Source organism: Herpailurus yagouaroundi, unplaced genomic scaffold (genome assembly GCF_014898765.1).
Source record: "Herpailurus yagouaroundi ecotype Mexico unplaced genomic scaffold, PumYag 186, whole genome shotgun sequence".
In the NCBI taxonomy this organism is placed as follows: Eukaryota; Metazoa; Chordata; class Mammalia; order Carnivora; family Felidae; genus Herpailurus; species Herpailurus yagouaroundi.
Window position 1 is genome coordinate 41,379,342 of NW_024412417.1, and position 27,938 is coordinate 41,407,279.

A 27,938-nucleotide genomic window follows, 5' to 3' on the forward strand; every position below is an offset into this window, starting at 1 on the left:
GAAAGCGCTTAAGCCGCAAGGCAGGGGCTTGTGCCGAAGCTGCCTGCCGTTGTTTCTCCCACTGACACGCTTCCAAGGGTCTGAGAAGCCCCGAGGTCTCCCCGGGCCTACTTGTGAGTGATGATGCGTGGAGAAAACCCTCGCCCGAAGCTGGCCGAGCTCCTGGTGACTGTGACTCCACTTAGATTACTCGTGACAGCAGCAGTCGGCCGCCTCACACACCCTCCTGGCTCCAGACTTCCAGCAAACTCCCACACATCCAGGGTGCGTGGGGGAGGGAGTCGACAGCCACGTTTACTGGGCACCTGCTCTGTGCACTGTCACAATCACACGGTGGGGCGTTCCTGCTTCCAGTCAGGGTGTCGAAAACCACAAGGGGCTGTTGCTCCCACGCAAACAACGTCAGACGGTCAGGGCACGAAGAGACGTAAGTGAACCAAATTCCAGAAGTGAGCAGACACTGCCTAGGAGAGAAGAGCCTGGTGGCTGCTCTCATCCCTGTGACCTACTCACCTCTTCCCTGTGAAATGGGGAGCTTCAGCAGGTACAACAAGGGAGCAGGGCAGGAGAGGAGGGAGAGAACCCACCCCAGCCCTCAGGGACTGGGTCTCACACATGGCAGTGACGACCCCTGGCCCAAAGCAGGCGAGGGGAGGGGAAGTCCAGCACCACCCTTACGAAAGTGCAAAAACCTTCACCAGGCACCCTGGCTCTCCCGAGGCTGGGCCGGGCAGAGAGGGGAGAGAGCTTCCCCAAGGAGAATGCTGGAGAGAAACAGGATCATCCCAGCACCTCGAAAAGCTGGCAGCCTGCCTGTAAAGCTGATAGGGAGCCCACATGGTTTGGAAAGCCAGCAGCTGTGCTGTGAAACAGAAAGCGAATCCTGGAGCCTCTTGCTGTGCTCAGATGCCCAGCCTTGCTGAAAGGAAAGACCCGATCCTTTTCCCAAAACATCTGATGACAGTGGAGAGCCGGCTCTGGAACTGCAACAGACTAGATTTATTCACTCCTGTGCTAGGAGAGACCCAAGACCACCCCCACGTTCCATGATTGGGAAGGACGGCTCACCAGGGCTCAGCATACAGATACTCACTGCTATCATTCCTTACAGCCAAAGGATGCAAAGCAAAATTTGCAAAGGGAAAAGGCACGCCGAGTCCAAGGGAAACCAGGCATAAGTTTCCAAGAGTCCTCTCCCAGCAGAGTCCCACCGGGCAGCCGAAATTCCTTTGCAACGAGCTGTCACAACACGTGTGAAATGGGACCAGCCCGGTAAGTTCATTAGAAGCTCCGTGCCAGGGTTTTATGGGGAACTAATCACATGGGCAACTCTCTGCCTAGCACATACCAACACTCCAGACTCCCAGAAGGAAGCAGATATTCGGTGTGCACGATGCCATCTGAACAGGTTAGGCACAGGAAACTTCTCCTGTCGATGAGGGTTATGGGAAACCTTCCTATGTCCAAGGTCCAGATGCCAGCCAAGGGCCAAGCTTGTGAGCACACCTTTCACAGGAAGCAGTGAGGTCTGCCTGTCAGCTATCTTCTGGACAGCCCCCCACACTACTGTCCTGGTGCGAAAAGAGGCCAATTATTACTTAGCTCAGTCTCTAATGCTGTTTCACAACCTATCATTCACTTGAAAATGATGAGACAGGCAAAGAAGAAAATGTGATCCCAAATCAAGAAAAAAAGTCAACAGAAACTGATGCACAGATAGCTCAGATACTTACATTTTTAGAAATAAATATTTAAATAATGATGACAAATGTGTTCAAGGCTCAAATGAAAAACATGTGTGACCAGTTGATAAATCTTAGCAGAGAGACAAAAACTGTAAGAACAAAATGAAAATGCTAGAAATTAAAAAAAAAAAAAAAAAAAAAAACAGAAATGAATAATTAGTTTGAGTATCTAGCAGATTTGACGTATCGGAAAAAGGATAAGTAATCTTGAAAAAAGATCAGTAGAGATCATATAAACTGAGGGGTACCTGGGTGGCTCATCGGTTAAGTATCCAACTCTTGATTTCGTCTCATGGTCATGAGATCAAGCCCCCAAACAAGCTCCATGCTAGGCATGGAGCCTGCTTAACATTCTCTCAATCTCTTAAAAAAAAAAAAAAGGGGGGGGCGCCTGGGTGGCTCAGTCGCTTGGGCGTCCGACATCAGCTCAGGTCACGATCTCACGGTCCGTGAGTTTGAGCCCCGCATCGGGCTCTGGGCTGATGGCCCGGAGCTTGGGACCTGCTTCTGGTTCTGTGTCTCCCTCTCTCTCCACCCCTCCCCCGTTCATGCTCTGTCTCTCTCTGTCTCAAAAATAAATAAATGTTAAAAAAAATTAAAAAAAAAAGAAGAAGAAGAAGAAGAAGAAGAAGAAGAAGAAGAAGAAGAAGACTGAAAGAAATCATATAAACTGAAACACAAAAAGAAGATTTAAAGAGAGAGAGAGATCATTTGAATGCTGTGACATATCTAACACGTTAATACATGATGTGTTATCATCCTGGAGGAGGGAAAACAAATAGGAGGTAATAATAAAGAGATAATGGCTGAGAAGAGCATGGTTTGAAACTGATGAACCATATCGATCCACAAGATCCAAACCTCAACAAACCCAAGCAAAGTAAACACTAGGAAGCCATACCTAAACTTACTGATGTTAATATGATGAAAACCAAAGGAAGAGAGGAAAGTCTTAAAACCAGAGAAAAAGGGGCCCATTAAATATGGGGAGAAATGCTAAGGATTAGAAATAGCGAAGGACAAAACATAACAGAACAACATCTTTAGAGTGATGTCCCCCTACAAATCTACAGTCATCAAAATATTCTTCAAAAATGAACACGAAGATTTTCTAAACAGACAAAAGCTGAGATCATTTAACTCCAGCAAAAAAGCATATAACAAACGCTATAAGTTCTCCAAACTAAAGGAAAGTTTATCAGATGGAAGTCTAGGCCTGCAAGAAAATATATAAAAAAAATAAAAAATAAAGAACACCAGGGGCGCCTGAGCGGCTCGCTCGGTTGAGCGTCTGACTTCAGCTCAGGTCATGATCTCACGGTTCATGAGTTCAAGCCCTGCGTCAGGCTCGGTGCTGACAGCTCAGAACCTGGAGCCTGCTTCAAATTCTGTGTCTCCCTCTCTCTCTCTCCCCTTGCCTTCCCCTTCCTCAAAAATAAATAAAAACATTAAAAAATTTAAAAGAACACCAGAAAACTAAATATATAAGAAAATATAAGACATTTTTAGAATTATATTTCCACATACATATTTTCAATATAACTGTATAAAGCAAAGAATGATAAAGCTGCATGGAATTTATAACAAGTAGGAGTAACATACATGACTACCAGAGCACAAAAGGTAGGAGGGAAATGATATGAATTATAGTGTTGCATGCTTCTTACACTGTTCATGAAATAGTGTATCTGGAGCTAGCTAGAATGTATTACAATATAGATGCATAATATGATGTGTTTAGCAACCGCTTAAAAGAAAATAAATTGTAGCTAAATACCAAGATGGCACTTTTCAAGTGAGATATGTCAAAACTTACATTAAATGTAAATGGACTAAGCACTCCAACAAAAGGGCAGGAATTGTCAGACTGGTCGTGTGTGTACACACACACACACACACACACACACACACACACAGAGGCACAAACCAAGATCCAGCTATATGCTATTTACAGGAATACACTTTAAATACGCAGATTCAAGGGCGCCTGGGTGGCGCAGTCGGTTAAGCGTCCGACTTCAGCCAGGTCACGATCTCGCGGTCCGTGAGTTCGAGCCCCGTGTCGGGCTCTGGGCTGATGGCTCAGAGCCTGGAGCCTGTTTCCGATTCTGTGTCTCCCTCTCTCTCTGCCCCTCGCCCGTTCATGCTCTGTCTCTCTCTGTCCCAAAAATAAATAAACGTTGAAAAAAAAATTAAAAAAAAAATAAATACGCAGATTCAGACAGGACGTTTGCTTCCGAGTTCAAAAGCCAGCGAGGTGGCTGGTGGATTATGGTCCATGGACCCCCTGCATCACAACCACATGAAAATGTACTGCATTCGAGGATGCCTGCTGGCCTCCAGGCTCAGTGAGACTATCTCCTGGGCTTGGGAAACCATTATCTGCACATTTGTCAAGATCTCCAGGTGGTCATGATACGGAGTAAAGAACTAATCTGGTGGGAAGGGTGGCCAGAGGCCAGAACTGGCCCGTTAACAAAAGAGCAAGCCTGAGATCCTCCAGCAACACCCGCCCGCCTTGTGCTGGCCGGCACAGGGCTGATGGGCCAGGTCTGCCCCAAGCCATGAGGACACAGCCATTCTGGTCTCCTCCTTCAAATCAACCCCTCCTTCTGAAAGTAGCCTTTGAAATAATGACATCACTGTTCCCATTTTCCAAATAAGGAGGCAGAGGCCCTAGAAGGCAAGGGATCAAAATCCCGAGAGGTCATCTAGTTAGTAAGTAGCGGCCATCAAGATTTTAATCCTTCTCTGCCACTCCAAAGCCACAAATAACAACAATGGAAATAAAATAACATCAACATCCAAAGATACATATGAAGAAAACATAATACCTAGAATGTTTAGAATAAATGACTTGTAAGCATAAATTTAAGCTCACTAAAAGGAAAATAAACCAAGATCAGGCTGGGTTTTGTTGTTGTTGTTGTTTGGCTTATAGTTGTTTTTTTTTTTTTTAGAAACTGGGGTCATTTTTAAAGACAGGGAAGGGGAAAAGATCCAACATTTCATCATCCACCATGCACCATACCCACTACTCATAAAACATATCACTTTTAGCATCTCCAACACCAGGGAAAGATATTACCGTCAGCATTTTTAAGACAACAGAATTATACAGAGAAGTTAAATTAAACAGACTGTAAGTGGCACAGCCAGGATTTGAACCTGAGTCTGTCTGGTTCTAAATCCTGGGTTTTTCTGCAATACCTCAGTGCTCTTGGAGGTTTTCAAGACCAAAACAGAATCTCAATGCACTAGCAAAGAGCAATCTGTCACCGCCTTCCCAAGACAATGTGAGGGTGACTTTGACATTGGGTCGTTTCTAAAAGATCATTTTTATTTAAAGGTTTGCTTCTTACTTAAATTTACTGAACAGGCAAAACATTCAGTTCACCCAGTTCAAACGTTACACACAGGGAAAAGTCCCACCTCAGCCTCGGCCTCCCATCTACCCAGTCCCAGCCCTCCCTACCCAACCGCACAGTTTCTTTATTTTGTGCATAAGCCTTAAGAAGCTTTAAGGTAGACATAAATAAATACAAATACATCTTTGCCCTTTCTTACCTCAAAGGCAGCATTACTATGTCGTTCTAAAGCTTGCTTTTTCTACTTTGTTATATAATATCTTTCCAGGGAAGGAAGTCAAGGGCCTCCTTATACTGTTTTTGTAGCTGTGCAGCATTCTGTTGTTTGGATGTGCCCCTGTTTATTTAAGTCTTACTCTATCCACAAACATTTCACTTATCTTCAATGAATAATACCACGTAGTCATCATTTCGGGACGTCAGCAAATGCATCCGTAAGATCAGATCACTTCTTACAAGAGGCAAGCCAACAGCTTATGCCACCTGCAGCTGGGACCCTTTATAGCCCCAATGGCAAGGCATGAGAAAGGCTCTCTCCTCACGGCCTTACCAACAGACTGTGCTATCAAACCTGGGAATGTATACTCATCTGATAAGCAAATCGATGGTATCTTAGTACGCTTTCACTTTATTATTATTTTTTTTTATTATCAGTGATGTTAGACACCTTATCACATACCCAAGAGCCATTTCACCTGTTCTCTTTACCTACTTTTCAACTGGGCTTCCTGGAGCAGTTTATTTTTAATATGAGACAATCACTGATACAAGTAAGACAAACATCATAAAGCCAATTATCATTAGAACTCCAGGTGCTCGGGGCACCTGGGTGGCTCAGTCGGTTGGGCGTCCGACTTCAGCTCAGGTCATGATCTCGCGGTCCGTGAGTTCGAGCCCCGCCTCGGGCTCCGTGCTGACAGCTCAGAGCCTGGAGCCTGCTTCAGAGTCTGTGTCTCCCTCTCTCTGTGTCCCTCCCCTGCTCGTTCTTTGTCACTCTCTGTCTCTCAAAAATAAATAAACATTAAAAAAAAATTAAAAAAAAAAAAGAACTCCAGGTGCTCAATCAATATTTTCCTTCTTGGGTTTGGAAAAATACTACCTTCAAGAACCATTCTCTGGCTTTGATAGCTAACAAGTGCACTGAGAAAAATCAGGAATAATTTCCTAGAATGAATGGGTGAGTCAACTAGGATAGCAAACAAGCCAGGGAGGGAAGAGTGACCCCAAACCAGCTAAAATAGTGGATTTGTGACACCATTTTTATACAGGGTTGTGATGCAAGCCCCAGCCTGCCTTTCCTCTGACACTCATCTAGCCATTTCCTTCCTCCTCCGTCTCCTGTCTCTCCTCCCTCTCCCTCCCTCCCTCCCTCTCTCTCTCTCTCCCTCCTCCCTCCCTCCCTCCCTCCCTCCCTCCCTTCCTCATCAGCACCTCCACCCCAACCTCAACATCTCTCACAACAGGAAAGAAAATAGCACAACTCTGCTTTTTAGAATCAGTAATTACAATCCAATTTCAGAGGCTCCATGAATGCCAGCATGTAACTCTCAAGTGCAGCACATAATGATACATACAGGGCTAGCAAAAACAAGCATCCTCTTTAAATAAGTATCCCTTTAAACGAAAAGGTAGAACTTTATTTAAAAATAAAGTTATTCAACAGAATGAAGAGATGAGCTGCAGACTAAGAGAAAATATTTGCAAAGATGTATCTGATAAAGGACTGTTTTCCAAAGTACATAAACTCTTACAACTTGGCAATAAGAAAATGAACAACCCGAGTAAAAAATGAGTGAAAAGCCTGAACAGACCCATCACTAAAGCAGATAAACAGATGACGAGCAAGCACAGGGAAGATGCACCACTGTGTATGTCATCATGGAAATACAAATTAAAGCAAGACTGAGGTGATACACCTCACAGCTGTCAGAGTGGCCCAAGTCCAGAACACTGACAACACCAAATGCTGGTAAAGATGTGGAGCAACCGGAACTCTCACGCACTGTTAGAGGGGATGCAAAATGGTACAGTCACTTTGGAGGACAGTGTGGCTGTTTCTCGCAGAGCTAAACATACTCCTACCACACGATCCAGCAATCACAGCCCTTAGTATTTACCTAAAGGAGTTAGGAAATTATGTCTGCACAGACTGTTTTATTCATAACTGCCAAAACTTAGAAGCAACCAAGATGTTCTTCAGTAGATGAGTGGGTAAATGAACTGTGGCCCGTCCAGATAATGGAATATTACTCAGCGCTAAAAAGAAATGAACTCTCAAGTCATGAAAAGATATGGAGAAACCTTCAATGTATATTACTGAGTGAAAAAGCCAGTCTGAAAAGGCTACAGACTGTATAATTCCAACTCTAGGACATTCCGGAATAGGCAAAGCTGCAGAGACAGTAAAAGAGTTAGTGGCTGCCAGGGCAGAAGGGAGAGGCAGGGATGAACGGGAAGAGCACAGAGGACTTTCAACGCAGCGAGATCACCCTGCATGAGAACCTTAATGGTGGATACGTGTCATGATACATCAGTCAAAACCGAAAGAGAACACCAACGCTGAGCCTTAATGTAGAGTATGGCCTTGGGTGAGCATGATGTATCACTATAGATTCACCCACTGTGACAAGTGTACCAGTCTGGTGGGGATGTTGGAAACAGGGGAGGCTGTATGTGGGGAGCAGGGCCAGATGGTATATGGGAACTCTCTGTACTTTCCTCTCAATGGTGCTGTGAATGTAACACTACTTTAAAAATACTTTATTAATTAAGAAAGAAAGAAGACTGATAAAATCCAACTGAGGCCTGCAGTTTAGTTTATAGTAGGATACCAAAGTCCATTTCCCAGTTTTGACAGCAGTCTATGGTTAAAGAAGATGTTATCATCGAGGGAAGAGGCGGGGATAGGTACCTGGGAAATCCGCCAGACTTTAGGGGAGTCTAAAGTTATTTTAGGAGCGCCTGGGTGGCTCCGTCAGTTGAGCATCCGATTCTTGATTTCGGCTCAGGTCATGATCCTGGGGTCGTGGGATCAAGCCCTGCGTCAGGCTCGCCACTGAGTGTGGAGCCTACCTGAGATACACTCTCTCTCTCTCTGTCTCCCTCTCTGTGTCTCTATCTCTGTCTCTCTCTCCCTCTGCCCCTCTCCCCTACTCGCTCTCTAAAATAAAATTAAAAGTAAATAAATAATTTTAAAATAAAACTTTTTAAATGAAATAAAGTCACTTGTTATCACATGTAAGGAGATCACCACTGGGTCACCTAGCCCCATCATTGAGAACATTTCTCTCAACAGAGTTGTGGGTTCACACAGCCCAACGGAGAGAGAGAAAACTGAACGAGGGGAGTCCAGCCCGTGATCGCATCACCTTCCTGGGCAGCATGCTGGCTTACTTATTTGCAAGGAAGCAAAGAGTTGAGCAGCTAGAGGGAGGGAACGAGCCCATTTTGTTTGGAGGCCCCTGGCTCCGTGGCAGCCCCACCCCAGTCCAGGCGTCTTCCTGGGCAAGTGCTTAGGACTGACGGGGTCGGTTCCACCCCCGGGAATGCATTTTAATTACAGCTGCAAGAAGCACATGTAACACCCTGGCTGCCTATGAATTCTCAGTGGTCTGATGGGCTTCGTGCCATGTTTTACAGTCCTTTCGATATCACGCTGACCTGGAAATGCTTTCGGCATGAAGACGTCCATCATGGAGTTACTTTTAACGGCAAAAACTGGAAACAACCAAACTGTCCAGTTACAAGGGGGATGGGTAATTAAACTGTGGCACTCATCCTTAAGCAGCCGTTAAAAGTAGTTTTACAGTAAGTATATTTTCATAAAATGGGAAAATGCCTATGAAGTGATAATTTAAAAAAGGCAATATTTATAATGTCCTAATCAGGCAGGCTCTCCAGCCCTGCCTTCGACTGGGAGGCTATTCTAACTCAACGCAAAGTATTCTTAGCAAACCATCTGGCCACTCATTTAAGCTGCGTTCTCTAATAGAGCTTTATCGGCAGCAAAGCTGATGTTTTAATCTCCACCCAAAAATGCTCATTTACAGTAAGACCTCAATTACGTCTAAAAAAATTAATATATCCAAAAATTCTACAAAGAAAGGGAACGAAAAGCGCTTTCCAAATCTTATTCAGTGAACACATATTATTCTTAAAATAAATAAATAACAACATGCAATTTTAAAAGGCAATACAAGAGTCTGCCCTTATTACAGTGTTCCGTGACACAAATTATATATTGCAAATTATACATCTAGATCTAGAAAACCAAATTGGTTTCCTTTTGAAAGTCAACTGCAATAGATTAGTAGTGTCTGCACAAAGGCTTTGAGGCCCCATCGAGGACTGATAAAACAGAGGGGCCTGATTTCTTAGTAATGTTTGCCACTGGTAGGCAGAGGGAGTGTGCGACCACACAGACTGTGTATTTTTGGATTTTGATAGAAATCTGCCAGGGAGCAGATGCTAAAGGAAGAAAACAGAGCGGGGCGGGATACAGCAGGGGGAATAATGCCTCCGCAAGGATGTCCAAGTCCCGATGTCTGGAAGCTTGCATGACAAAGAGAAGTTAAGACCACAGGTAGGGCTGAGGCTGTTAATCATCTGACCTTAAGGTATAGACCTTCTCCTGGGCCATCCACGTGGACCCACGGGTGAAAGGTCCTCACAGGTGAAAGGCGGAAGGGAGGCAGAAGAGAGTCAGAGCAGAGGTGGGATGCTGTGTTGCTGGCTTTCAAGATGGAGGGCTGAGGCCAGGAGCCGAGGAGTGCAGGTGGCCTCCAGAAAAGGCACGGGGACGGATTTTCTCTGAGAGCCTCCCTAAAGAACGCGGCCCTGCCGTCACCTGGCCGTTCGGTGAGACCCATGCTGGAATTCGGAACTGCACGATAATGCCCGGTAGTGTTTGGCTGCCAAGCTGGAGGTGTTGGTTAGAGCAGTGACAGAAAACTATGATAGCGACCAAAGGGAAGGGTGATAACCTGTCAGCGTGAATAAGGGTGGCTGGCGGGAACCAGCTTCGTTTTGTTTGTCAGTCCCAGTCTCGTGAGAAACACCAGAGAAGCCAGCCCGGAGGAGGAGAGAGGCCAAGGTCTGAGCGGTTCTCGCTCCAGCGGGGGCAGGGCACCTGAAGCCCCAGGAAGCCCGTAGGAACCGGAGTTGACCCCAAGGCCAGCATGGCCCCGTGACTCCCGAGGTCCCAGCAGCACACGGTAGCTGTGTGACAGCCGGACACAGTTGAGAACTACACAGGAAGGGGACACCTGAGCTCAAACGATCCTCAAGTCCACTTCCTCTGCACACAAGCCAAAGACGCTACAAAGCTGAGAAAGAAAGCAGTGAGGATTCCGGGGTAGAGAGACCGTCCAGCTGCACCTGCTTGGTGAGGGAAAAAGTTCCGCACTGAGAACCAAGGAACAAATGAAAAATCTGGTTCCAATCCTGGGAGAGTGAGGACGGTAAATAACCTTGCCTGGTCCAACTTTCTTGTCTACAGAGCGAGGGCCACCCCAGAGATCTGTTCCCAGCACCCAAACTGCGCTGTCTACGACAGCCCAGGGTCCCCCAGAGAAACACATCTGCGGCTGTGAAACCTGAGATAACACTCTTCACTTTAATCCTGTTCAAAATCTGCAGGACGCTCACGAACCTCCTGCCACCCCCACAAGTTGACGTGCCAGTCCTGCCTGTGAAACACAGGTCCACTGAGGCCACAGTAGAGTAGCTAGGCAGGCTACAGGTGCGGGGCCCTCACGGTTTCCTGTGTGGCCGCCCCCCCCCCCCCCCACGCGCACAGGGGAGAACAGACGGTGGGAGAACCCCATGCCTTGGACTCGGAGGCCAAGTGCAAGTTCTGGCTCCTTCACTTCCTGGATGTTTAAAACACAAAAGCCCGTAACCCCTCTGAGCCACTGGGTTTCTTAACTAAATGAGGCAAGATCCTGAGAACTCCTCTCTCACAGGGCTGTTCTGAGCATCAGAAGAGTTTGCCAGTGAAAGGGAGGCGGAGGGGGCGGGTCCTCGTCCCCTCAGAGCAGTCACGACACAGGTAGGTCAGTATGACAACAGTGACTGACATCTGTAGATATGGGCACGGCAGACAAGCCTGACAGGTGATCGCGTACCTTCTCTGGGTGGGGTTCTATCAAACAGGGATGATAGTGTCCTCTGTCGGGGAGGTGCGAGCTGATGCAGAGCGTAGGCATACAGTAGAGGCTCAGTAAACGCAGCCTGCCGGTGTGGCGGCCCACAGCCCCTCCCACGTGCTACGTTCTCCGGGTTTCGGGGTGCACGGTCTCCACAAACATTTCAGGGCACCCTGTTTTCCATCACCATGCGTACATGCGGGAGCGGCAGCGGTTTTCAGGTTGAGTTGCCAGTGCTGAGCAGAAGTCTCTATGGGACAAGTTCACCGGACCGCGGTTCTTGCGGCCGTAACTGCGGCACGAGCAGCGGCCAGGTGGAAATCAGCGGGTACGTTAAAGAGAGATCAGCTACAGCTATGAAACGAGCACGAGCGCCACGAGCTCCAGAGCCGCGGCGACCCGCCGGGCACCGCACGGACACCAAGTCTAGCTCTCCGGGGGGGGGGTGGCATCGTCACACCTGCTGTGCCGGGGACACACCGGAGGCCAGCCAGGACCTGAAGCAGCCCTCCTTACAGCTCACATCCTCTCCTCTAAAGCGCTTTGGGTCCCCACTGTGAGAGCAGGCCTCTTCCCCGGCCTTTGCAGCGTCACACGCGGTCCCTCCCTGGACCTGGTCTCCAAGGGGCACAGAAATGCCACACTTCTGGAAGGGGGGGGGGGGGCACACCACGACACGAGTCCTGCCCCAGGCTCCACGTGTACGAGCTACGGGGGCCCGGGAGCGAGGGGAACCCCCAAAGAGTGACTTCTCCACTCTGCCACGCGACGCACTCGCAGCGTGAGCACGGGCCCCACGTGCCGAGTCCTCTCACCTTGAAGGAGGCGTGCTGCTCCATGTGCCGCAGCAGCTGGGGCTTCTGGGCTGCCGTGTAGTCACACACCGTGCACTTGAACTGCTTCCCTGGAAACAAGGGAGGACAAGGTGAACGAGTGCGTCAAGGGCCAGGCACGGAACCAGGTGCGCGAGGATGCCCCTTGCCATGTGGGTAGTCCAGAACCTCCGGGGGGACAGCCTGCACGAGCACAGACACGAGGCAGCACAGCACACTCTGTCCACACAAGTGGCAACACAAAGGGGCTGGCCGTGGAGGGAGAGAAACAGCCGGCCGTGCCTGGGGAGGGGAACCCCACGAGCAACGACATCTGAGCAGGCCCCTAAAGGGAGGGTAAGGTGTCTAAGGTGTGTCCGGCCGACTAGAGAAAAGAGGTGCACATGGCGAGCACAGAGGTGGGGACCCTGGGTGCCCAGGACACCGGAATAGCTGGGTCTTCCTTCCAGGACCTAAAGCCCAAGGTCTACGGTGGGGCAAGCACTGGCCCCGGAGAGGCTGTGGGGCCGGAGCACCGAGGGCCTGTGGCACGTGACCGAGAGCGTCGCACCGTCCCCAAGAGCCAGGAGAATGCAGAGCCCCTGAGCAAGGCAGCAAGACGTGTGTCTGGAACCCCTACCTTGGTGGGGACATGAAAGGCAGGTCTGGGGGGATGCTAGAAAGAAACCGCACAGAAGCAGAAAACACTGCTCTTTGGGCGCTACGCAGGCGTTCGTTACTGGGATGAACCAGCCCACGATTTATTTGTGAAGACAAATGAATGGATATACGGGCACACTACCTTTTTTTCCCCCTGGTTAGCAGAAGTAAAAACAGTGGCACAGACGCACGACCCAATATAAACCTGACCTACTTCTGGTAGCGGTCAGTTGCTCACCCAGCGGTTTCTAAGGGCACGAGCCCATCGGGGAGCCAGGAGCACAGCCACGCCACGTGGTAGCACAGAGCCACTGGCCCCTCCCAGGGGCCCGGCCCTTCTCTCCTTCTCAGACGAGCCAGGTGAGGGTTCCCTCCCCCTGCAGCCTGCAGCCTGCAGCCTCCCGTCCGATGCTCTCTCAAACCAAGTGAAAATGCCTCACGGCACCAGTCACCGGAAAGCCGTTCTCACCAAGGAAAAGCCGTGATGCCCAGCCAGTGGCGGGTCTCAGTCCATTGGACTGGACTCTGCTAACAGGCCAGCATCCTCGGTGTCGGGAGGCATTCTCTCCCAACCACGCCTTTTACACACCCGCATTCCACAACAACGCTCTGGCCCACGCTCCACTCTTCTCCTGCTACAAGCGTCTCTGCGTATAACCTTCCCCTGTGGACTTCTGCAAACCTTTAATGCCAAAATCTGTACCTTCCACTCTGACTCTTCTTCATTCTTCTGCGTCTTCGACCCTTCCCCGATCTTGAGACCTGAGTATCCAACTGTCTGCCGGACTACTGCTTAGCTGACCCAAAGGTGCTAAATTGGACATATTCTCTTCCCCATCAACTGGGTCCTATCTCCAGCCCCCGTAGTTCCTCGCCGTCACCCCACCCCCCACACCGATCACTAAGTCAGAGACCTGGTAGCCTTCCGCAACATCTCCGTGACCCCAGCTGCGCTCACCTCAGTTTTTCAGCCCTAATCTCACCTTCTAAATATTCCTATTTCTCTGTTGCGATACCTCCACACTGGTGGAGGCCCTCCTCATTTCTTCCCTGAACAAGGGAAAAGCCTCTAACCCGGTGTCCTTGCCTTCAGGCAACTCTCCCATCCATCTGTCATCCACCCATCCATCTATCCATCAATTAACCGCTCGTCCCCCCACCTACCCAGCCTTCCTCCTCCTCCCTCCGTCCGTCATCCATCCATCCACACGGATGCCCGTCCTCCATCCAGATGATCTCGCACATAAGCTCTCCCACAGCCCTTCCTGCATACCACCAATGGCTCCAACAGGCAGAACAAATTTGAAGTTTCAGACCGCGGCCCAGAAGACCCTACAGAACCGAACTAACTTCCCGGACCTGACCCTTCTCTCTGACTTCCACCCTGCATGTTAGGAAGTCTTTCTGTTCTGGCAATGTTCTGCCGAGCCTTTGCTAACGATTTCCGTGCCTGGGGTGCACTGCCTCTCGGCATCTGGCCATTCTCCACTGTAACTCACAACTCAAGGTGAACAACATCTCTGGCAACGGGGCTAGGAGTGAGCTCCCCGCCTCCTTCTCCCATACACCCTCTCCACATCCACATGCTCCTGTCCATGCCCGACTCTGAGCATCATCACTGCCTGGCCACAAGCCTGGGCTGTCTTGGCTGCCCCCAGGGACCGTGTCTTCTCCATCCCGGCACCCCCAGGGCCTGAGTGCACGGCACACAGCAAACATATTCTGTGCATTTTACTGAACTGAACTGGACAAGGAACAAAAAGGAAATTTTGTGTATCTTACGTGAGCAACACGGCAGAAACGGCAAAAGGAAACAATACTATAAACAGGTGAATATAATTACATCCTCATTCCAGGGGAACGCACCTCAAATTCTAGATTCCGCTAATGTTGCAAGTCCTAAGTGTGGGGAAAACCTTGCCACATGAAAGGCAGACAAGTCATAATCAGAGACCAATGGCTACTTGTTCTTAAATATAGCATCATCTTTTTTCAAACACAGAGATGCCCATTTCTACACACCTTGGATAGAACCTCAGCCACACATCCTTCCACGCGGACTCGTGACTCACATAAATGCATCATTATTGTGCTCAGGCAGCCTGAGCAAAATGGTGCCGGGTTCCCCACTGCCACAGAAGCGGGAGGAAAGATGATACAGCCATTCTCCAAAGTGATAAATATTTTCACTCATTACCAATACACTTGGCTCCAAGAGTAAAAGATTAAGTGCTAAAAAGATGCTCTGCAATGAATAAATGGAATAATCACCTCACTTGGGATCAAGAGTCAGCCTTTTATGGATATACTCCCAGGGCTCTGCGAGAGACAAGGAAGAAGGTGGCTCCTCAAGCCAGCCCTACAGAAGTCTCGGAGTCTGGGAAGCAGTTACGACGAGTGTTTCAGCAGTCCCTCACACCCCGATCCACAGGCCTGGGAGAGCACTTGACATAATCTTTTGCTGCCTAATTAAAATAATGCAGTGTAGATCCATGACTAATCATAAAAGAGCAAATGCTTTGAGACTATCTTGTTTTCGGTCAAGATACTCCTGAGAGCTGCAGGGAGAGTCGGCCGGAAAACGTAGTATTTACCCGAGGCTAGAGTGACCTCGAAGGGCCGGCGGTGAGATGGCTGTATCGGGCTCACACCACAGCCCAGGAAAAGAAAAGACTGATGACACAGAAAGAAAGAGGTTGCTTGCGTAAGACGTTAATCCATTCTTCCCACGAGTACTGGCAAGCTCTACCCACTGGGCTACTGTCCATCAGCAGCTGTGCTGGGACTTGATGTCTGTGATCTCAGCCGGGCACCCCAAAACCTGGGGAGGCACGCAGTGCTAACCTCTCTCCGGGATGAAGAACTGGGATCGAGAATCTGAGCAACTTGCCGGGTTATCAGACCTATCCCCGGATTGTCCCAGAGAACGCCGGTGAGGCCAAAGTGATAGGACCAGAGTCGCTCTGGAACGGCCGTCCCGAGCGGCCGAGGTGGGGCAGGGCCTGCTGCCGGCTGTCGGCGTGGACCCTCAAGACTCATCTCGTCGGGGCGGCTTTTCAGGCGTTGGCCACGCAGCGTCCGAGTCCATCCTGGGAGCAGACAGGAGTCATCTCCCAGCCCGGATTTGGATCCCAAGGACCCCAGTTAGAGCCACATAACAATCCTTCAGCTAATGCGGGCAGGACACAGATTCCCCAAAAGGAAGAGAATTTGTAACAGCAACGGACATGTCTGCACCATAAAGGCCATGGCACAGGATGGTGGCCCGTTAGAAAGGGGTGCCCAAGAAGGGCCAGTGGAAGGGAAGAACATTCTTTCCGGCTCTGCCCAGCTCGCCCTGTGTGACCCTGGGCTCTTCCTTCTCTGCCACTCAGTGGCTTCATTAGAAGCATGGGGAGGTAACCCCTGCCCGCTCCGAGGACGGACTCAGGCACTGGGCTGCTATTTCCACATCTCGATCATGCTACGCCCTATCTCGTTTATTCATGTGGCTTCGTGGCAGTGGAAACTTTCAGCTTCTGTCCGTTGTTCTCGTATCGTCCACTGCCGCATCCCAGTGGCTCATCGAACCTTCTCTGGCTGGTCTGGCTGGTCTGCCGGCCCCCTCGCCGGTTGTGGGTACTTTGAGGACAGGGACAGTGTGGCATTGAGCACATCCTGGCTGTAGGGCCAGCAGCGAGTTACAACAAAGCCCCAACAGGGTGTCAGCTCAGCCCTGCTCCCTCTCTCCCCACAACAGACACCACGAAATGGAGAGGAACGGAATGAAAACAGGCTTCTGTGAGGAAGTGACAGTCAAACTAAGCCAGGAAGATGAGGCGGACCAAACCACATGAGGAGGAGGTGAAGTCAGTTCTGGGAAGAAGTCACCAAACACGCAGAGACCTCAGTCTCTACAAGATCCCTTGGTACCATTATAACAAAGGCCTCTTTTCCGCTTCAGCAACCTCGAGTGCAACCGGTAGAGTCCCAACAAACGTGGCTGTCGAATGAAATCAGTGAATGCAGGAATCTAAAACGCCAAGACTCCAGAAAGCAAACAGATGAAAACAGGACGTGAGCAAACAATTCATCAAGAGAGGATTACTTCATTTCATTTATCAAAAGAAGGCCCACTAATATCGAACACCTACATCCAGCACCACGAAGCAGCCAACGTTCTAAACGCTTCCTGCAGATCAACTGACTCCGTCCATTTAATCCTCCAATTTACCTGTTCAATTCTGGGTTAGCAAATAATTGAAAATTACAGTAACGTGGTAAGATCTGACACACATTAATCCAAGAAACGGACCGTTTCCAGCAACATGGGGAACTAGCCTGGGAGGGCTGAGTCAGAACACTGCCTTATTTCTGGCACAATGCTTTGAAAGCATTAAGTGGGCAGCGTGATGCACCGTCAAAACACCCGAGACACAACAGCCATCCCGTTCCCAGGAATGAGTCTTAAGGAATTAGGTCCAAAGAAGGAAAAGTTCACATGTGAGAAAGGGTCTCTTGCCACCCAAGTTCTAGTGGGGAGAAAACGGAAGATGCTGCCCTGTCCAAAAACAAGGGACTGGTTATGCCGCTCACGGATCACCCACCACCTTCCTGGGACATCACACACCCCCTCACTGTGCCATTCGTGGACTCTGCAGCCACAAACACTAATTACAATTATTAACTTTAAAGCCATAAGCACGGTGTTTATACTGTACCAGCTATGTTCCATAAGAATGTGAGAAATGATCGGGAAAGAATTTTTAAAAGAGTCATTTATTTATGAGGTGACTGAATTCGGAGCACACGTGCAGGAAAGGGCTAGATCTTTGGGGCTGTCGTTTTCACGTCTGCTGTACAACGGAAGAGCATTTCGGATGAATTAGCAGCCATCTCTGAAAGGCCATCAACTATGACACACGATTTCAGAAGACAGACCTTTCGACGCGGAACCTTTACGGCATCGGCGGTTCCAAACCCGAAGTTCTGGAGAGTTCGCTGTCTTTTAAAACATCACCCGGGCCCTGCTGGGCTGAAAAAGGCAGTGGCCTAATTTGGCGAATAATCCCAGGCCACTTCTTGTCTGCTGAGGCGGCATTTAACTTCTGTAAACAGTCAAAAGTCATTCTGAGCCAAGTCCTGTCAACGAGGAGGGCACAAGAAAGCAGAGTCCTACCACCTTCTGGAGAAACACTCGGGAGGAGGGCTTGCCCGGCTTCCTGACAAGAACAAATACCACACCGGAAAGGGGGAAACCGCAGGGGCAAAGTTACAGTCTACGGAATTTAGAATCTCAGCTACGCAGGAGTTCCTTCCTATTTGACCCAGAGGCCCAGATGTTAAAGGTCGAAATCCCAACAACCCAGATGAACCTCACAAATAATGTTGAAGGGAAGAAGCCAGACACGAAAGCCCACGTATTAAATGAACTAGTTCCACAAAGTTCAAGGACCGGCCAGATCCAGCACAGAGTTACAAGTGCGGCCGGTTGCTACTTGAGGAGGCAGCAGGGGATGGCCGCGGGGGAGGGCAGAGGCCTTCTGAGGGACTGGCGACGTCCTGGGTCTTATCCTGGGATGTGGTCACTTGGCCGAGCCGCCTGCGATAGCCCAGTGTGCCGTACCCTTACAAAGCACGCACTTTTGTGCATGGGTATCGTACCTTAGTTTTAAAAAGTTAAGGGGGGAGAAAAAGCACCAACAACAAGAACAAAATAGGGTACTTCCCCCAGGAGGGACTTGGGAACGGGCACCAGATGAGTTCAAGAAAGAGAGAAAAGATGTGTCGGGCGGCTCAAAGATGAAGTCTGAGGGCAGCAGGACCGTCTGTGGATGATGCTGGCGGCCGCTGCAGGGGGTAAGAAAAAAGACACCGTCAGCACGACTCACCCTTGTGACCTTCGGTTCGACATCTTTGTGAGCGCTGGGCTGGCGGGAGGTTTCCTCTGCAGACCCCGCAGCGCGTTCTGGAAGCACGACGTTTTACCACCGGCTCCCATCTCCCTCAGAAGGTGCGATCTGGTACCACTCCCCTTCAGAGATGGGAGCGTGGGGGTACAAACGTCACCTCCACTGCTTCTGTTCAGCCCTCTGGGCTTCCGTTAGGAGGAGTCTCCTAACACGAGCTCCTCAGCCGGCAATCCACGGCCGACTGGCTGACGGAACAAAGCTGACCACTGACCTGGGGGGCGCTGGCTGGGCCTGGTGACAGGACGTGGACAGAACTCAAGTGCCACCGGACAGTAAAGGAAAGCACAGGGTCTGGTGTCCGGTGATCCTGGGAGCTGCCCTTTACTCAGGCCTTACTCAGCGTGTCATGTCAGGACAGAGGGGACAGGATTTAGCGGTAGGGAGGGGGAAGGAAGGAACAGAGATCCATTCTTGCCTCTTGCATTAGACAAAGCGAGATCCCCCCGCCCCAAGGGATCTGGGAGTGCCCTCCGGCTGAAGCCCTTTCTGCTGTGGGGGAAAGATGAACGTGCAAGACAGAGGGCAGGACAGCCGGTGGAACGGCTGCCTGGCTGTGCACCCCGTGCTCAAGTAGGAGGCTCTCCCAAGTAGAGGGGAGCAGCGGTTACCCCGCACTTGCTGGCAGCTGGGGCGGGGGGCTCACTCCAGGATAGATGTCGCCCCCGCCAGGTGACCAGCACCTAGAAAACACACTGGTGAGGGGGCGCCTGGGTGGCGCAGTCGGTTAAGCGTCCGACTTCAGCTCAGGTCACGATCTCGCGGTCCGGGAGTTCGAGCCCCGCGTCGGGCTCTGGGCTGAGGGCTCAGAGCCTGGAGGCTGCTTCCGATTCTGTGTCTCCCTCTCTCTCTGCCCCTCCCCCGTTCATGCTCTGTCTCTCTCTGTCTCAAAAATAAATAAACGTTAAAAAAAGAAAACACACTGGTGAGGATATGGGGGAAAGGGCACGCTGGTGTCCTGTTGGTGGGAATATAAATTGGTTCAACCACTATAGAAAACAACATGGAGGCTCCTCAAGAAATTAAAGATGGCTCTATTAAACCATCTACAATCTAGCAGCCAACGTACACACCCGGAAGAATGAGCAGGATTTCCAAGAGCTATCTGGGTCATCAGAGCATTATTCACAGCAGTCAAGGCACAGACAGGCCAAATGCGATCAACGGGTGAGTGGATAATAAAGATGGGGTACACACAAACAACAGGATATTATTCAGCCGCAAGAAAGGAGAATATCTTGCCACTTTCAACATGGACGGACCCTGAGGGCATTATGCTAAGTGAGCTAAGTCAGACGGACAAAGGCAAGCACCGTCTGCACTTCTATGAGGAATCTAAAGCTGTCAAACTTGAAAGAAAAAAAAAAAAACAGAGTAAAATGGTGGTTAGCAGGGGAAGAGGGGGGATAGAGACTGATGTTGCTGAAGGGTTCAAACCTGCAGTGAGGATTAAATAAGCCACAGGGAGCTAATGCACAAGAGGACGGATACAGAAACAATACTGTACTTAACGATGCAGTGTGATAAACACTGCGACAATGGCAACACATCACAGCCATGTAGCAAACTCTCTGAACACCTTAATTTTACACAAGGCTGTGTGTTAAATACATCCAATAAAATAAGAATCCTAACAAAAAAACTATGTGATGTGATCGACATTAACTGAACTACTGAGGTAATCGTTTCACAATATACACAACACGCCAAATCCGTGTTGTACGCCTTAAACCGATACAGTGTTACATGTCAGTTACGTCTCAGTAAGACTGGAAAAATACGCTTAAAAAAAAAAAAAAAAAAGGAAAAGAATACAGGCACAGCACCTGTCAGCTTCCTTTGTCTCTTACTCCACCCTCGTCTGTTTGACGGGCTTCCCTGAGGATGGCTCCAGCTGCTTAGTCACTTTAAATAGAGCTCTATAGAAAACCAGGGAGAGGTGGAGTGGTAGAAAAATCTAAACCATCGGGTGAATATAAGACCATGCCCTCTGTCTCCTGGCATTTGGAGTCCATCGGCACACAAAGGAGACAAGCGATGGAAAATTCCTTCCGATTTAAGGCACTTTGCTTGAAATACCTGTTAAGTCACTGCTGCCTAATCAAATTTTATGGGGGCCCCTCAAACTTGAAGAGGCACTAAAATACTTAAATATGCACAAATCAGACTATTAGTAGTAATAATATCTAGAGGCATGAAGGTGAAAACACCTGATTATGACTGTTTATCCAGTCTTACTGCGAAAGGTGATATTTTGCATAAGTAAATTTATCAGAACACTGACTTTACCTTTTTCAACACTGATACTCTTTAAATATTAACTATTGTACCGTGCCATCCTAATGAGAGAATATCTGAGAGAAGAGAAATGTGATCTTTCCTAAATGACAGAGATGGTGCAGATTAAGCATTACAAACAGCTGTCCCTATACTGTGTCCAGAGTTACTGAGAATATGAGGACACTGACCGCCAGGGGAACAGGTATATCTACCCAACATTTAGAATGAACTGACACACTTAATAGGAACCCAAGTAATCTTCCCGTAGCCCACAGTGGGAGGTAATGCCCTCCCCCAAACATATCCGGGTCCCGATCCCCAGAGCCTATTACCTTCCATGGCAGAAGGGATTTTGCAGTTGTGACCCAGTTAAGGATCTTGAGATCAATTATCCTGTACCATTCAGGTGGGCTCAGTGAAATCGCAAGGGTCCCTATGGCAGACAGGCAGGAGGGTCAGGGTCACAGAGGAGCTATGACTGTGGAAGCAGAGGGACAGACAGATTGGCAGGGCTCTGCTGCTGCCCTTGAACATGAAGGCAGGGGCTCATGAGCCAAAGGATACCGACAGACTCTAGAAGCTGCAAAGTCTAAAGAAACAGATTCTCCCCTCCAGCCTCCAGAAAGAATGCAGCCCCTACTTGCTGACAACTTGATTTTAGATTTCTGAGCCCCACAACTGTCATGTAATAAATCTGTGTTGATTTAAGCCACTGAATTTGTGCTTGTTTGTCACTGTGGCCACAGGAAACTAACAGGGCTGTGAAGACCGGTTCACGGTCACACAGGCGGGAAGTCGTTCCAACCTGGGTCTGCCCTCCCAGAACCCACCATTGCACCCACTCTGCCTACTGCCTCTCCACACAGCCTGGCCCATGGGGGTGTGCTGCCTAATACAAGAAAAGCTCCCTGGAGCGCCTGGGTGGCTCAGTCAGTTGAGCATCTGACTCTTGTTTTCGGCTCAGGTAATGGTCCCAGGGTCATGGGATTAAGCCCTGCGCTGGGCTCTATGCTGAGTATGGAACCTGCTTAAGATTCTCTCCCTCCCTCCCTCTCCCCCCACCCCGCCCCGCCACCTTCTGCCCCTTCCCCCCGTGTGTGCACACACACTCCCTCTCTAAAAGAAAAAAGAAAAAAAAATTTAAAAGGCAGCACAGCACACTCTGCAGCAGGTATTTCGCAGAGCACTGTCCCCACAGTCCCAGCATCGGCAGTAATCTAGGCAGTGGCAACTCAGAACAGAAACAGCTACCGCGACAAGAATACAGTTTAAAGAAGTCTCTGTACTTTTAAGACTGAACTTCAGGCAACTGCAGACTGAAGAGACGGATGGCTCTCTGTAATTAGCACATCAGTTCTGATACAAGGAGGGATGGACCAGCGTTAGACATGGAAAGAAACGGAGGGCGGCACAGAGCCAGAGAAAAGAGCAGGAACGGGCAGGGCGCCACAACTGGGTTGAAGTTCCAGATACGTTGCCAGGGATTTGCAGTTTGTGGCTTGAGAACCCTGTACCCTGGCGAGGTTTTAGGTAACCAAGCCTTATTCAACAGTTAAATCTGTGTATTAGTCTAAGCTAACTATTCAGTGAGCTGTCTGGTGCATTTTATACTATGGGCTGTAACTCCTATGGTTTATAAAAAGCTGAGAGAAAGTGTTTCGGGTGCACCCAGCCAGGGCGCACATATAAAAAGGCACTGCAGTCGGTCCTCCCTCTGTGGCCCGTCACCCAGACACAGGCCGGTAAAGGCCACAGAAACCCACCGAGCCCATGCCCACCCCTGGCCCTTAACCTTTAACTCCAGGGTGAGCTGGCGAAAGGTAAGAGCGACAAGGATGCTATGCAGGGACCAGTCGCACTGGAGCCTAGGACATGAACTTGGAGGGATCAACCAGCCCGTTGCTCAGGCACCACTTTCCATTGGTTACCTTCCTGGTTCCAGAGTGTATGTTTTTAGAAGTAAAGAGACCCCGGATAAGCGGGGCTACTTTATCCTACGATGATTCCGCCTTTAGAGGAAAGACGAGAAAAAGCAAGTCCACACTTACATCTCCCAGAATATCTCCACGTGTAGCCATGGCATCCCTTATTATCAGCTGAAGGAGCGAGGGGAAAAATGCTACGTCCTCCACTCAGACCTAAGTTCCACACTCGACTCTCCACTTGTCTAATTACGACACATACAAGAGTGCTTGAAGCTCGGATAATTCCTCTTTGTAAGTTTTGCCAGAAAACTTCTTAACTCAAGTGCATGAGGGCAGGTCAGATGGGGCGGGGGAAGGGGGGGTACCCGAAGGAATTAGCACGGAGCTTCAAAGAGCTTCTTATTTCATGATTAGAGGACTCCTGTTTGATTACCTAACAGTGAGGCGCTGCCCCATTTCACCTTCCCCATCTGCTAGGGGAGGCGGAATCCTGTAAGAGCCTCTAGACCGCACATGTGTAGGCCGCCTTCAAAGTCAAAAGGGAGGAAATATGCTACGGCATGATTTTTGCATTAACTTCTTTCATACCGTCGGCCTACACGCAAAGGGCTTAATAAGGCCCTTCACAGATCAGTGTCCCTCTTTGTACATACTGACCGGCAAACCTTTCTAACCGAGACCTGCACCCACCCTGACCTATCCCTTCTGAGGCACAGTAATGAGCCCCTCTGGGAAACAAGAATGAATAAACAGGGACACATCACTTTAAAGAAGCCAATAAATGTGAAAAATTGGCCTTGCAAGCAGGTAACAGGAGAGGGTAACTACTCAATTCCTTTTCACTGAAAGATACCCAAAAAGATTCATTTAATGGTGAGTTCCTCTACTGTGTTTTAAAACATCCAATTCACAAGCATTTGATTTAATAGAACTATCCAAGAGAGGACATGGGGGAAATAACGCACTGAGTGCTTCTGTATGCCAAGCACGGTATGCCAGGTACTTTACATTTTTTTCACTCATTCAACCAACAAACATTTATTGAGCACCTACTACACACACACACACACACACACACACACACACACACACACACATACACACACACGCCAGGCACTGGTTTAGGTGCCAGGGCTACAAAACAAAGCAGATGTAGAAGGTCAAAACTCCTGGGGCACCTGGGTGGTTCAGTTGGTTAGGCGTCCAACATCGGCTCAGGTCATGATCTCACGGTTCATGGGTTTGAGTCCCGCATCGGGCTCTGTGCTGACAGCTCGGAGCCTGGAGCCTGTTTCAGATTCTGTGTCTCCCTCTCTCTCTGCCCCTCCCCCACTCATGCTCTGTCTCCCTCTGTCTCAAAAATAAACATTAAAAAGGTCAAAAATCCCTGCTAGAGCAGCTTACGGTCCAATGGAAGACACAGCAAGTCAAGAATAAGGAAATTACAATGCACGTTAGAGACAGAGGACAGTAAGAGACACAGAAGAAGGGTACCTGGGTGGCTCAGCTGGTTGGGCGTCCAACTTCAGCTCAGGTCATGATCTCACAGCTTGTGGGTTTAAGCCCCACATCAGGCTCTGTGCTGACGGCTCAGAGCCTGGAGCCTGCTTTGGATTCTATGTCTCCCTCTCTCTCTGCCCTTCCCCGACTCACGCTCTGTCTCTCTCTGTCTCAAAAACTAAACGTTAAAAAAAAAAAAAAAAAGAAAAGAAACACATAAGAAACTACGAAGGAACTAGGAAGAGTTCAAGTGGCAGAGACAAACACATGTTCGTCACAGAAACGACACAGGACACCTGAGACAGAGAAGGCAAGAAGAGACACCTCAGGGCCAGGAGGGCTCTGAAGGATCTGGAGGGCTGCTGGGGTTTGACACACACCCAGAAACTGGGAAGCCTTCCACATAAACGGTTGGAAGCACGGGGAGACCGGGAGACACCCCAGGAACCAGTGCGGAAATCTGTGGATTGAGCACTGTGAACTTCCAAGAGGGAGAAGTCAGCGCGAAGGTGGCCCCAGGAAAGGAGACTGAGAAGGAGCAGCGAGACAGCAGGTGAAGCCCAGGTAAGTGGGCGCTCCTTCTGTCATCTGATCCCCAAGGCCATCAGGCACGGGGGTATAATCATCCCCATTTTACTGCTGAGGAAACGGAGGCTCAGAGAAGTAATGTGACCCAGGCCACGCCAGAGGCGGTGGGAGATAAGAGCGGCTCAGGCCTCCACAGCCCTGCGTACCCCACATAGCTTCTCTGTGAGACAAGCTATTGAATCGTCACCGACACAACAGAGTAAAAACCGAGTCATTCCAGGCAGGTCTTAAACGTCTGTTTCCAAATAAGGAGCTGGGGCGCCAGGGTGGCTCAGTCGGTTAAGCGTCCCACTTCAGCTCAGGTCATGATCTCACGGGGTTCATGGGTTCGAGCCCTGTGTCGGGCTCTGTGCTGACAACTCAGAGCCCGGAGCCTGTTTCGGACTCTGCGTCTCCTCTCTCTCTGCCCCTCCCCTGCTCATTCTTTCTCTCTCTCTCTCTCTCTCTCTCTCTCTCTCTCTCAGATATAAATAAACATTAAAAATAAATAAAGAGCTAATTCTAGGGTTACAGGCTGACAGCCTCATCAAAGCAGCCAAACCCCTGATCCCAGCACTTCTCCCTGAGGAATTCAAAGCACGTGTCATGTTGTCACATGGCTCCCAAGCGCATCCCTGCGGAGGGAGAGAGTGTCCTTCTTTGGTGGAGGGTAGGTTATTTTTCTTAATTTGACCAATCAGTTTCAAAGCTTATCCAAAAGGGTAATAACTGAGAAAACCTAAGAGATGTCCAGAAAAAAAGAAAAAGGAATAACATATGTGTGCATACAATGATTTATAAAAATAGCACCTTATAAAACCATACTCTAGACACAGATTATCCAAACAGACAAAAATCTCAGAACATGCCCAGCATCTTGAGAAATTCAAATTTCAAAACAAAATGAAAAGAACAGATTTCTCTGTAAATATGTTAACTGATAACTGTTAAAAAAAAAAAAAGATCCCTATCATACCACACACCAAAATAAATTTCAAGAATATTACATTTAATAAACATTATAAACCCCCAAAATAAAACTTGAAGAAAACACAACAGAATTTTCCCCTAATACATGGAGGGTTTCTTTCAACACAGAGAAATCATGAAGAAAAAAATAAAGGAAAAGATGGATAAATTTACATATGCAAAGTTATTTTACTTCTGTACATAAAAAACCGTGACAAACAAAATGTCAGTGCAAATGGTAAGCTGGAGGGAAATGTTTGCACCATTATGACAAACCACTGATATGCAAAGAGCTTTTAAAATTCATCAAGATGCGAGTGCCATGGAAAAAGTGGGTAGGAGATGGAACTAAACTTTTTTCAAAGCTTTTTTAAAATTGCAAAGAAAAAGAAGTGCCTATAGTTTGATCACAGGTACACAGCAGACTGTCCATGAAGCTGGGACATCTGACCTGTGATCCAGCAATCCACACATCAAGCTGGCCTTCGAGACAACACGAGACTGGAAGCCCTCGGGAAGAAAAGACCAGCCCAGACTCAGACCAGGTGAAGCTACCCTGCCCCACGGAGTTCCAGATCTTCACCAGCCACCTGCCTCTGGCCTCACAGAGCACAGAGGCGGAGAGGGACCCAGGAAGTGTGACGGTCTCATGTCCTTGTCCTGACGCACCAAACTCAGGCCCAGGTGGGGCAGACAGCTGGTGCACTTCAGGAAGGCTGTCTTCCTGCTTTCACTAGACAGCACCTTTGCCTCTCCAAATTCCCTTTCCTGCTGAAGAGCTTGGGGAAGCAAGTGACGTGACACGTGTCATAAGCTGAGTATGTCACTGCCATGCCCGCCCTGACACGCTGCCCACTCCAGCGGTCCCCTCCGCATCTGACGGTGGTCGGTCCACAGCCCCTGATTAGACACGCCCCACCTCCCCAAAGCCTTTCAGGCCAGAACCCAGACCTCAGAGCCCTGCATGAGGCCACAGTGTCCCTCCCTGGCCCCAAGAGTGCACCCCCAGACCCTGACACCACAGCCCCGTGGACACCCCAGACCTCCCGGCACTGAGGACGGCCGCTCCTCATTAGTGACACTGTGTTATTAGGCATTTCAGTGACTTGGGTGCTTCCATGTCAAAAAATAACAGAGGCACAGAACTCATGAATAATTACATGACTTAATGCTTTCATTACTCAGGATAAGACTGCTTTACTGTCACTGCATTTTTAATTATTTTGCTTATGGATTTTCTTATTTATAGCACAGTGTTGAAGTCTGAATAGTTATGGCTCTGGCCTCCACTGAGCCTTGGGCAAGCCCTGGATCTTGAACTCTAACGAAGCCTCGCTGAGCATGTGGCCTCTCCACAATCCCCCGAGCTCACCCAGATGCACACACACACCAGCATGGGTTCCCTGGAACATTCTACAATGAAGGTATCACCTAATGGCTGTATCGCTCTCGAAAAGTAACTGTTGAAATCACTCTGATTGTTACGGTGAACTCCAGTTTTTGTATATGATTGTGCGTCAATACCCATATACTTATAGATATGGTTTATAATCTTGTTGCATGGAATAGTCACAACACCCTGCGACAACTGGGGTTTTTAAAGGAAAATAAATAAAGGTTAAAGGCCTTTGTGGTTTAGCTGCCTGGCTTCCTACAACGATTCTGCATGTCTTCCCTCGATCCCGCCCCTCTCGGGGAGACTCTCCTGGACACTGTGACCACTGACTGCCCACCACATGTCCTCCCCACGGCGACTCACACCCTCCTCCCGGGGCTGCGAGCCGCCTTCCATCACCGCATCCACCTTCAGCACAGCTGTGTGTGGTTCTCCCCCCACCCCCACCTCCACCCCCGGGCTATAAACTCCCCAGGGCCGGAGGCTGCTCCTTACTGACCCTACACCCCAGGCACAGCTGGACCGGAGGAAGAACTCGATCCATGGTTCTTAATGAAGGAATGAAAGTAGAAATCCACTGAAGTGTACTTCACCAAGGTCAGATTTGCCCAAGCATTGTGTG

The 27,938-nt window shown here is 49.2% G+C and overlaps 1 protein-coding gene and 1 long non-coding RNA gene across 7 annotated transcripts in view; one reads left to right on the forward strand and one right to left on the reverse strand.

Annotated features, from left to right (window-relative positions):
* ZFAT (zinc finger and AT-hook domain containing) overlaps positions 1 to 27,938 on the reverse strand; it is a 351,032-nt gene that overhangs the window by 118,905 nt on the left and 204,189 nt on the right. For 4 of the 6 annotated variants that reach the window (XR_005796642.1, XM_040494478.1, XM_040494476.1 and 1 more), the window contains one exon: positions 12,075 to 12,163. The exons of 1 other annotated variant lie outside the window; for it this stretch is intronic. Coding sequence is in view for 4 of the 5 variants with exons in the window: in XM_040494478.1 (XP_040350412.1) it covers positions 12,075 to 12,163 (89 nt within the window). In the remaining variant the exon portion in view is untranslated. Of the gene's footprint in view, positions 1 to 11,326; positions 11,510 to 12,074; positions 12,164 to 27,938 lie in introns of those variants that run through there. One more of the 6 variants, XM_040494481.1, reaches the window with a different exon arrangement.
* LOC121043022 (uncharacterized) lies at positions 340 to 27,732 on the forward strand. Its single transcript, XR_005796643.1, has 3 exons — positions 340 to 544; positions 1,112 to 1,272; positions 27,170 to 27,732. It is a non-coding gene; the product is annotated as an uncharacterized LOC121043022 (long non-coding RNA).